Raw genomic sequence first — 12,070 nt, 5'->3', positions numbered from 1 at the left:
GCCCCTTCGCGGGCGGAGACTGCAGGTGGCGGAGGGGGAAAGCTTCGGAGTAGCGGAGGAGAGCACAGCAACAGGGGTGCGGAGGGCAAAGCGGAGAGATTCTGGCACAGAGGACCGGTGCCCTCAGGCACACACCAGCCTGAGAGGCTTGTCTGCTCGGCCGCCGTGGCGGGCGGGGCTGGGAGCTGAGGCTTGGGTATCGGCTTTCAGTCAGAGCGCAGGGAGAGGACTGGGGCTGACGGCAGGAAGAGAGCCTGAAGGGGTTAGTGCACCACGGCTAGCCCGGAGGGAGTGCGGGGAAAGGGTCTGGAGCTGCTGAAGAGGCAAGAGACTTTTTTCCCTTTTGTTTCCTGGTGCGCGAGGAGAGGGCATTAAGAGGGCTGCTTGGGGAAGCGCCGGAGACAGGCGCGAGCCGCGGGTAAGGCGCGGACCTCAGAGACGGGCGTGGGCCGCCGCCGCCACCCGCCGCCGCCGCCGCGGGGCCTGTGTGCGAGCGCGGGTCACTGTCCGACCCGCCTTCCGGGGGGCCTGTGCACTCCGCCACTGCCGGGGTCCCGAGACCCGGGGACGGCTTTCCCGGGAAAGCACACGGAGCGCCACGGGCTGCTGCCAACGTCACGCTGGCCTCTGCTGCCGCAGGCCCGCCCCACACTGCGCGCCCCTCCCTCCCCTCTGCCTGAGTGAGCCAGAGCCCCCGAATCAGCGGCTCCTTTAAATCCGTCGCCCTCCGGCGACCTACGCGCAGAGGCGGGGCCAGGTCCAAGGCTGAGACCTGGGAGCTGTGAGAGCAGAGACCGGGAAATCTCTTTGTGCAGCCTCGGAGGCAGCGGATTAAAGCTCCACGGTCCATTTGATGTGCCCTGCGTCTGTGGAGTGCATGAATGGACAGCGAATCATCCCAAATTGAGGAAGTGGACTTTGAGAACAAGATTTAAGACTTTCCCCCCTTTTCCTCTTTTTACAACGAATTATTCCAAATTAAGGAGGTGGACTTAGAGAGCAAGATTTCAGACTTCTCGCCCTTTTCCTCTTTTTACAACGAATTATCCCAAATTGAGGAGGTGGACTTAGAGAGCAAGATTTTTGATTTTTCCTCCGCTCTCTTTTTGTGAATGTGTATGTGTAATCTTCTGTGTAAGATTCTCTCTGTATAGCTTTGCTTCCACCATATGTCCCAGGGTTCTATCGGTCCTTTTTTTTTTTCAATAATTACTTTCTAATTTTAATAACGCTACTATATTTCATACTTTATTCTATTTTACTTTACCTGCTCTTTCTTTTTTTCCTACCTTCCCTTCCTCCCTCCCTCCCTCCGCTCCTCCTTTCCTTCTTTCTTTTTCTTTCCTCCCTCCCTCCCTCCCACCCTTCTTCTTTCCACTTTCTCCTTCCTTCCTCCCTCCCTCCTGTCTTTTTCTTTCTTTCCTTCCTCCCTCCCTCCTTTCTTTCCTTCTTTCTTTCCATCCTTCCTCCCTCCCTCCTTTCTTTCTTCCTTCCTTCCTTCCTTTCTTCCCTTCTTCCTTTCTTTCCCTCTCTCTTTCTTTCATCTACTAATTCTTTCTTTCTACTTTTTCTCCCTGTTATTCTGAGCCGGGTGGATGAAAGGCTCTTGGTGCTGCAGCCAGGAGCCAGTGCTGTGCCTCTGAAGTGGGAGAGCCAACTTCAGGACACGGGTCCACAAGAGACCTCCCAGCTCCACATAATATCAAGCAGCGAAAATCTCCCAGAGATCTCCATCCCAACACCAGCACCCAGCTTCAGTCAACGACCAGCAAGCTACAGCGCTGGTCACCCTATGCCAAGCAACTAGCAAGGCAGGAACACAACCCCACCCATTAGCAGAGAGTCTACCTAAAAACATAATAAGGCCATAGGCACCCCAATACACACCACCAGACGTGGACCTGTCCACCAGAAAGACAAGATCGAGCCTCAACCACCAGAACACAGGCATTAGTCCCCCCCACCGGGAAGCCTACACAACCTACTGAAACAACCTTAGCCACTGGGGTCAGACACCAAAAACAACAGGAACTACGAATCTGCAGCCTGCAAAAAGGAGACCCCAAACACAGTAACACAAGCAAAATGAGAAGACAGAAAAACACACAGCAGGTGAAGGAGCAAGATAAAAACCTACCAGACCTAACAAATGAAGAGGTAATAGGCAGTCTACCTGAAAAAGAATTCAGAATAATGATAGTAAAGCTGATCCAAGATTCTATTTCCAAGATCCATAATCTTGGAAATAGAATAGACAAAATGCAAGAAACAGTTAACAAGGACCTAGAAGAACTAAAGATGAATCAAGCATCGATTAAAAACACAATAAATGAAATGAAAAATACTCTAGATGGGATCAATAGCAGAATAACTGAGGCAGAAGAACGGATAAGTGAGGTGGAAGATAAAATAGTGGAAATAACTGATGCAGAGCAAAATAAAGAAGAATGAAAAGAACAGAGGACAGTCTCAGAGACCTCTGGGACAACATTAAACGCACCAACATTCGAATTATAGGGGTTCCAGAAGAAGAAGAGAAAAAGAAAGGGACTGAGAAAATATTTGAAGAGATTATAGTTGAAAACTTCCCTAATATGGGAAAGGAAATAGTTAATCAAGTCCAGGAGGCACAGAGAGTCCCATACAGAATAAATCCAAGGAGAAACATGCCAAGACACATATTAATCAAACTGTCAAAAATTAAACACAAAGAAATCATATTAAAAGCAGCAAGGGAAAAACAACAAATAACACACAAGGAAATCCCCATCAGGTTAACAGCTGATCTCTCAGCAGAAACTCTACAAGCCAGAAGGGAGTGGCAGGACATAATTAAAGTGATGAAGGAGTGAAACCTGCAACCAAGATTACTCTACCCAGCAAGGATCTCATTCAGATTTGATGGAGAAATTAAAACGTTTACAGACAAGCAAAAGCTGAGAGAGTTCAGCACCACCAAACCAGCTTAACAACAAATGCTAAAGGAACTTCTCTAGGCAAGAAACACAACAGAAGGAATATACCTACAATAACGAACCCAAAGCAATTAAGGAAATGGGAATAGGAACATACATATCAATAATTACCTTAAATGTAAATGGACTAAATGCTCCCACCAAAAGACACAGATTGGCTGAATGGATACAAAAACAAGACCCATATATATGCTGTCTACAAGAGACCCACTTCAGACCTAGAGACACATACAGATTGAAAGTAAGGGGATGGGGCCTCCCTGGTGGCGCAGTGGTTGAGAGTCCGCCTGCCGATGCAGGGGATACGGGTTCGTGCCCCGGTCTGGGAGGATCCCATATGCCGTGGAGCGGCTGGGCCCGTGAGCCATGGCCGCTGGGCCTGCGCATCCGGAGCCTGTGCTCCGCAACGGGAGAGGCCACAACAGTGAGAGGCCCGCATACCGCAAAAAAAAAAAAAAAAAAAAAAGAAAGTAAGGGGATGGAAAAAGATACTCCATGCAAATGGAAATCAAAAGAAAGCTGGAGTAGCAATTCTTATATCAGACAAAATAGACTTTAAAATAAAGACTGTTAGAAGAGACAAAGAAGGACACTACATAACGATAAAGGGATTGATCCAAGAAGAAGATATAACAATTGTAATATTTATGCACCCAACATAGGAGCACCTCAATACATAAGGCAAATACTAACAGCCATAAAAGGGGAAATCGACAGTAACACAATCATAGTAGGGGACTTTAACACCCCACTTTCACCAATGGACAGATCATCCAAAATGAAAATAAATAAGGAAATACAAGCTTTAAATGATACATTGAACAAGATGGACTTAGTTGATATTTATAGGACATTCCATCCAAAAACAACAGAATACACATTTTTCTCAAGTGCTCATGGAACATTCTCCAGGATAGATCATATCTTGGGTCACAAATCAAGCCTTGGTAAATTTAAGAAAATTGAAATTGTATCAAGTATCTTTTCCGACCACAATGCTATGAGACTAGACATCAATTACAGGAAAAGATCTGTAAAAAATACAAACACATGGAGGCTAAACAATACACTACTCAATAACGAAGTGATCACTGAAGAAATCAAAGAGGAAATTAAAAAATACCTAGAAACAAATGACAATGGAGACACGACGACCCAAAACCTATGGGACGCAGCAAAAGCAGTTCTAAGGGGGAAGTTTATAGCAATACAATCCCACCTTAAGAAACAGGAAACATTTCGAGTAAACAACCTGACCCTGCACCTAAAGCAATTAGAGAAAGAAGAACAAAAAACCCCCAAAGCTAGCAGAAGGAAAGAAATCATAAAGATCAGATCAGAAATAAATGAAAAAGAAATGAAGGAAACGATAGCAAAGATCAACCAAACTAAAAGCTGGTTCTTTGAGAAGATAAACAAAATTGACAAACCATTAGCCAGACTCATCAAGAAAAGAAGGGAGAAGACTCAAATCAATAGAATTAGAAATGAAAAAGGAGAAGTAACAACTGACACTGCAGAAATACAAAAGATCATGAGAGATTACTATAAGCAACTCTATGCCAATAAAATGGACAACCTGGAAGAAATGGACAAATTCTTAGAAATGCACAACCTGCCAAGACTGACTCAGGAAGAAATAGAAAATATGAATAGACCAATCACAAGCACTGAAATTGAAACTGTGATTAAAAATCTTCCATCAAACAAAAGCCCAGGACCAGATGGCTTCACAGGCGAATTCTATCAAACATTTAGAGAAGAGCTAACACCCATCCTTCTCAGACTCTTCCAAACAATATCAGAGGAAGGAACACTCCCAAACTCATTATACGAGGCCACCATCACCTTGATACCAAAACCAGGCAAGGATGTCACAAAGAAAGAAAACTACAGGCCAATATCACTGATGAACATAGATGCAAAAATCCTCAACAAAATACTAGCAAACAGAATCCAACAGCACATTAATAAAAGGATCATACACCATGATCAAGTGGGGTTTATTCCAGGAATGCAAGGATTCTTCAATATATGCAAACCAATCAATGTGATACACCATATTAACAAGTTGAAGGAGAAAAACCATATGATCATCTCAATAGATGCAGAGAAAGCTTTCGACAAAATTCAACACCCATTTATGATAAAAACCCTGCAGAAAGTAGGCATAGAGGGATCTTTCCTCAACATAATAAAGGCCATATATGACAAACCCACAGCCAACACTGTCCTCAATGGTGAAAAACTGAAACCATTTCCACTAAGATCAGGAACAAGACAAGGCTGCCCACTCTCACCACTCTTATTCAACATAGTTTTGGAAGTTTTAGCCACAGCAATCAGAGAAGAAAAGGAAATAAAAGGAATCCAAATTGGAAAAGAAGAAGTAAAGCTGTCACTGTTTGCAGATGACATGATACTATACATAGAGAATCCTAAAGATGCTACCAGAAAACTACTAGAGCTAATCAATGAATTTGGTAAAGTAGCAGGATACAAAATTAATGTACAGAAATCTCTGGCATTCCTGTACACTAATGATGAAAAATCTGAAAATGAAATCAAGAAAACACTCCCATTTACCATCGCAACAAAAAGAATAAAATATCTAGGAATAAACCTACCTAAGGAGACAAAAGACCTGTATGCAGAAAATTATAAGACACTGATGAAAGAAATTAAAGATGATACAAATAGATGGAGAGATATACCATGCTCCTGGATTGGAAGAATCAATATTGTGAAAATGACTCTACTACCCAAAGCAATCTACAGATTCAATGCAATCCCTATCAAACTACCACTGGCATTTTTCACAGAACTAGAACAAAAAATTTCAAAATTTGTTTGGAAAAACAAAAGGCCCCGAATAGCCAAAGCAATCTTGAGAACGAAAAACGGAGCTGGAGGAATCAGGCTCCCTGACTTCAGACTATACTACAAAGCTACAGTAATTAAGACAGTCTGGTACTGGCATAAAAACAGAAAGATAGATCAGCGGATCAGGATAGAAAGCCCAGAGATAAACCCACGCACATATGGCCAACTTATCTTTGATAAAGGAGGCAGGAATGTACAGTGGAGAAAGGACAGCCTCTTCAATAAGTGGTGCTGGGAAAACTGGACAGGGACATGTAAAAGTTTGAGATTAGATCATTCCCTAACACCATACACAAAAATAAGGTCAAAATGGATTAAAGACTTAAATGTAAGGCCAGAAACTATCAAACTCTTAGAGGAAAACATAGGTAGAACACTCTATGACATAAATCACAGCAAGATCCTTTTGGACCCACCTCCTAGAGAAATGGAAATAAAAACAAAGATAAACAAATGGGACCTAATGAAACTTCAAAGCTTTTGCACAGCAAAGGAAACCATAAACAAGACCAAAAGACAACCCTCAGAATGGGAGAAAATATTTGCAAATGAAGCAACTGACAAAGGATTAATCTCCAAAATTTATAAACAGCTCATGCAGCTCAATAGCAAAAAAACAAACAACCCAATCCAAAAATGGGCAGAAGACTTAAATAGGCATTTCTCCAAAGAAGATATACAGACTGCCAACAAACACATGAAAGAATGCTCAACATCATTAATCATTAGAGAAATGCAAATCAAAACTACAATGAGATATCATCTCACACCAGTCAGAATGGCCATCATCAAGAAATCTAGAAACAATAAATGCTGGAGAGGGTGTGGAGAAAAGGGAACACTCTTGCACTGCTGGTGGGAATGTGAATTGGTACAGCCACTATGGAGAACAGTATGGAGGTTCGTTAAAAAACTAAAAATAGAACTACCATATGACCCAGCAATCCCACTACTAGGCATATACTCTGAGAAAACCATAATTCAAAAAGAGACATGTACCAAAATGTTCATTGCAGCTCTATTCACAATAGCCCGGAGCTGGAAAAAACCTAAGTGTCCATCATCGGATGAATGGATAAAGAAGATGTGGCACATATATACAATGGAATATTACTCAGCCATAAAAAGAAACGAAACTGAGCTATTTGTAATGAGGTGGATAGACCTAGAGTCTGTCATACAGAGTGAAGTAAGTCAGAAAGAGAAAGACAAATACCGTATGCTAACACATATATACGGAATTAAAAAAAAAATGTCATGAAGAACCTAGGGGTAAAACGGGAATAAAGACACAGACCTACTTGAGAATGGACTTGAGGATATGGGGAGGGGGAAGGGTAAGCTGTGACAAAGCGAAAGAGAGGCATGGACATATATACACTACCAAACGTAAGGTAGATAGATAGTGGGAAGCAGCCGCAGAGCACAGGGAGATCAGCTCGGTGCTTTGTGACCGCCTGGAGGGGTGGGATGGGGAGGGTGGGAGGGAGGGAGATGCATGAGGGAAGGGATGTGGGAACAGATGTATATGTGTGACTGATTCACTTTGTTATAAAGCAGAAACTAATATAAAAAATAAATAAATAAATAAATAAAATAAAAATAATAAAAATTAAAAAAAAAAAAGATCCCGCATGGTAATATGCAGGTTTTTATTCCAAACCTAGCAGCCCCATGATAATGGCCAAAGATGGTAAGAAAATCCTCTAGAAAAATATTCATATCATGAAATGCTGTAAAGTCAAGTCCTGAATTAAGCCAGCACCTTCCCTCCAGTTTACCAACCTCAGTACAGTATGAACAGCAGAGGTATCTGCATCATACCTTCATCGTGTACTTGTAGGCCTGCTCAGCTTCCAGTTGCCGTCCAGCCTGAAAAAAAGAGCACCGCCTGGTGATGAGGACATACCATAAATATTATGAAGGGAAAGAACATAAGCAGAGGATTTATACCTTCTTAGTTAAGAACCTCTGAATTCAAAGGGGAAGCAGGAAAATGAAAGGTGGTAGGGAAAAGCAGATGTTCATCTATATATAATATATATATCCCTCCTTCATTTCAAAAAGCTTAAAGACAACTTGGCCTCTCTTTTTTTTTTTTTTTCCTGAAAGCACCATGAGTCATTTGTTACTCTCAGGATTGAAGCTATTCTGTTAATAACAGCTAACACTTACATAGTGCTTGCTTTGTAGTTTACATTGTTTTAATTGTTTACATTTTTAAAGTGCTTTACTTTCATATATACCACTATTATTTATATTTATATTGTATCAATATATTATTGATATTTACATGCCACTAGTATCTATAGTTCCCAGTTTACAGATAGAGAAACCTGGGCACAGAGAGGATAAATAACTTGCCAGGGTTATGAAGCTAATAAGTGGAAGGGCCAGGTTTTAAAACAATGCAGCTTGGCTCCAGAGTCCAGGTTTTTAATTACTACAATCTATCCTGTCTGTATGCATTAGAAAAAGCAGATACTGCAATTACTTCCATGCAGATCTGGATATGAGGTGAGAACACTACTTCTAGTTATTTCTTGTATAAAGTAATCATGTAGGACTTAAATGAGAATAACATGAATTCACTAGTATATTTCATAAGTTTGTGCACAACAAATTAGCTGCAGTATTAAGAGTCACTTTGGAAAATTTAAATACATAAATATGAGAACCACAGACTGTTCAGGTCAAAAGGGAATTTAGAGAATATCAAGTCCAATTCTCCGATTAGTGCTAGTCCATGGTAAATTTTTACTAGTTCACAGAAGACTTCATTAACCTAAAGACTTTCCTAAAATATTTAAACTTTCAAGTGTTCCTACCTGAAGTTCACTGAATTCCAGGGGTATTTTCCAGTACATCTTCCTTTCCTATCATTATTACTTTTGTTTCACTTCTACCATAGGGAGGCAGAGACCCAAAGGATGGAAGGATCCAGAACAGGCAAAATTTTGAAAAAGAATGTTTTTTGTTTTGTTATTATGTAAAATGCTGCAGTAAACATCCTTGTACATGTTTTCTGGTATTTTCCTTAGGAATGTATCTATATATAAAATTGCTAAGTTGTAGATATGAATGTGACTAAATAATGCCATATTGCACTTCAAAGTAGTTGTACCACTTTACATCCACTAGCAATTAGGACAATCCTTATAAATATTGGTAATATCAAACTAATTTTTCCCAATCTTATGGGTGTGAATTTCTGTCACATAATTATAAATTGCATTTTCATGGTTACTAGTGAAGCAGAACTTCTTTTCATATATTTATTGACTTTTACAATTTCCACGTCAGCAAATTATATATTCCTATCCTGTGACCATTTTTCAATCAGATTGTGTGTAGGGTTTTTTTCTTATTGTAGGTAATATTTATATATTCTGGATATTAATCCTTTATTAGTTATAAATGCTGCAAGTATTTATAATAAAGTCCTTAAGCTTTATTTTAGTGCCTTTTGTTGTACATGAATTTCCAATTTAAAAGTTGTTAATTTATTGATATTTTTATCTTTGTCTTGTGCTTTTATAGTCATAAGGAAACCATGCACACCCAAGGGCAAAGAGGTATCCTCCATATTTTCTTCTAAGGAGTCTAAAGTTTTAAGATTTAGACCTTTAAACCAGCTGGAATAGTGTGTGTGTGTGGGCGGGGTGGGGGGTGAAGTAACAACTACTTTTTTTTTTCATATGTATAGCCAGTGACTCCACCACTATTTATTGAACAGTCAGTCCATTTATTCCTCATTTTGGTGGGCTGTTTAATCTTTTTTTTTTTTTTTTTTTTTTTTTTTTTTTTTGTGGTACGTGGGCCTCTCACTGTTGTGGCCTCTCGCGTTGCGAACGTGCAGGCTCAGCGGCCATGGCTCACGGGCCCAGCCGCTCTGCGGCATGTGGGATCTTCCCGGACCGGGGCACGAACCCATGTCCCCTGCATCGGCAAGCGGACTCTCAACCACTGCGCCACCAGGGAAGCCCTGTTTAATCTTTTAAAAATAGATTTATTGAGGTATAATATATTACAAAAAATTCACTAATTTTAAGGTTCAACTGTGCAACCATCACCACAATTCAGTTTTAGAAGGTTTCTATTACTCCCCAAAAGTTTCTTCGTGCCTGTTTGCAGTCAATCCCCATTCCAACCCTTGGCCCTAGAATCACTGATCTATTTTCATCTCTATAATTTTCCTAATTTCATATAAATGATATCATATATAGTCTTTTGTGCCTTCTCTTAATTAGCATAATGTTTTTGAGGTTCATCCATATTGTTGCATGAATCAGAATTTCATTTTTATTGCTGAATAGTATTCCATTGTATAAATATACCGTATTTTGTTTATCCATTCACTGATGGGTCATTTGGAATGTTTCCAGTCTTTACCGATTATTAAATGCTGTAATGAAATAGAGAAATCTTTGTGTAGACATATGTTTTCACTTTCCTTGACTAGATACCAGGAAGTGGAATTGCTGGGATATATGGTAAGTATGTAGTTAACTTTTTAAGAATCTGCCAAACTGTTTTCCAAAGTGGTGTACTAATTTGCAATCCCACCAGCAATGTATGAGGATTCCAGTTTCTCCACATCCCTGTCAATAATTGCCAGTCTTTTCGATTTAAGCCATCCTAATGGGTGTGTAGTGTGGTATTAATTTATGTTATCTTAATGAATTATCTTTTAAATTTTGACATAATTTCAGATTAAAGTTACAAGAATAGTTCTCTCCTCTCTGTATATACACACATACACATGCACACATATATACATATGTACATGCTACATAAGTATATATTTTGACTTTTCCTGAACCATTTGAGAGTAAATTGCAAACATGATGCAATTTTAGACTTTAGTATGTGTTTCCTAAAACCAAGGACATTCTCTTACATAAGCACAGTGCAATTATCAAAATCATGAGATTAGTAGAAATATAATACTATTATCTGTAGACTTCATTCAGATTTTTCCAAATGCCCCAGTAATATCTTTTATAGCAAAAGAAAATCCAGGATCATGCCCTTTACTCAGTATTCATGTCTTCAGTTTCTTTTAATTGGGAGTAGTTCTTGATTCTTTTTGTTTCATGATATTGGAATTTCTCAACAGTAGAGGGCAGTTATTTTGTAAAATATTCCTCAATTAGTGTTTGATGTATCTTTATGATTATATCAGGTTATGAACTTTTAGCAGGAATACCTCAAAAACACTGTTGTGTTGCCCTCAGTGCATTCTATTAGGAGGCACATGCTGTTTATCCCAATAATGGTGATGGTAACCTTGATTATTTGTTTAGATTGTTATCTGTCAGGTTTTTCTACTATGGCATTACTGTGTTCCCCCTTGTAATTAATAAATATCTTGTTGCGAAATACTTGAGACTATGTAAATATCTTCTTCCTCCTTAAGCATTCATCAGTAGTTTCAGCATACCTTGTCACCATATGACCCAGCAATCCCACTTCTGGGCATATATCTGGAGAAAACACTAATTTGAAAAGATACATGCACCCCAGTGTTCATAGCAGTACTATTTATAGTAGCCAAGACACAGAAGCAACCTAAATGTCCATCAACAGATGAATGGATAAAGAAGATGTGATATCTATCTATCTATCTATCTCCAATGGAATATTATTCAGCCATAAAAAATGAAATGCCATTTGCAGCAACATGGATGAACCCCGAGGTTATCATACTAAGTGAAGTAAATCAGACAGAGAAAGACAAATATCATATGATATCGCTTATATGTGGAATCTAAAAAATTGTAGAAATGAACTTATTTACAAAACAGACTCACCGACATAGAAAACAAACTTATGGTTACCAAAAGGAAAGGTGTGGGTGAGGGATTAGCAGATACACACTACTATATATAAAATAGATAAACAACAAGGTCCTCCTGTATAACACAGGGAACTATATTCAATATTTTGTAATAAATATGGAAATAATAAATAAATAATGGAAAAGGTTATGAAAAAGAATCACTTTGCTATACACCAGAAAACAAAACAACACTGTAAATCAACTATACTTCAATTAAAATTAAAAAAAAAAAGAAGTGGCAAGAGTGGGAATCCTTGCCTTATTCCTGAATTTAGTAGGAAGACTTGTAGCTTTTCACCAATGAGTATGATGTTGGCTGTGGGTTTGTCATAAATGGCCTTTATTATGTTGAGATATAGTCCCTCTATAC

General features: G+C 39.5%; 1 protein-coding gene across 1 annotated transcript in view; it reads right to left on the bottom strand.

The window, feature by feature from the left end:
* Positions 1-12,070, bottom strand: part of CFAP70 (cilia and flagella associated protein 70) — a 95,174-nt gene that overhangs the window by 1,939 nt on the left and 81,165 nt on the right. Inside the window, exon 27 of the mRNA XM_060112131.1 lies at positions 7,683-7,730. Coding sequence (XP_059968114.1) covers positions 7,683-7,730 — 48 coding nt within the window. The remainder of the gene's footprint in view (positions 1-7,682; positions 7,731-12,070) is intronic.

This window comes from Mesoplodon densirostris, chromosome 1 (genome assembly GCF_025265405.1).
Source record: "Mesoplodon densirostris isolate mMesDen1 chromosome 1, mMesDen1 primary haplotype, whole genome shotgun sequence".
Lineage (NCBI taxonomy): Eukaryota > Metazoa > Chordata > Mammalia > Artiodactyla > Ziphiidae > Mesoplodon > Mesoplodon densirostris.
The sequence above is the reverse complement of the archived record's forward strand: the minus strand, read 5'-3'. Positions and strand labels throughout refer to the sequence as shown.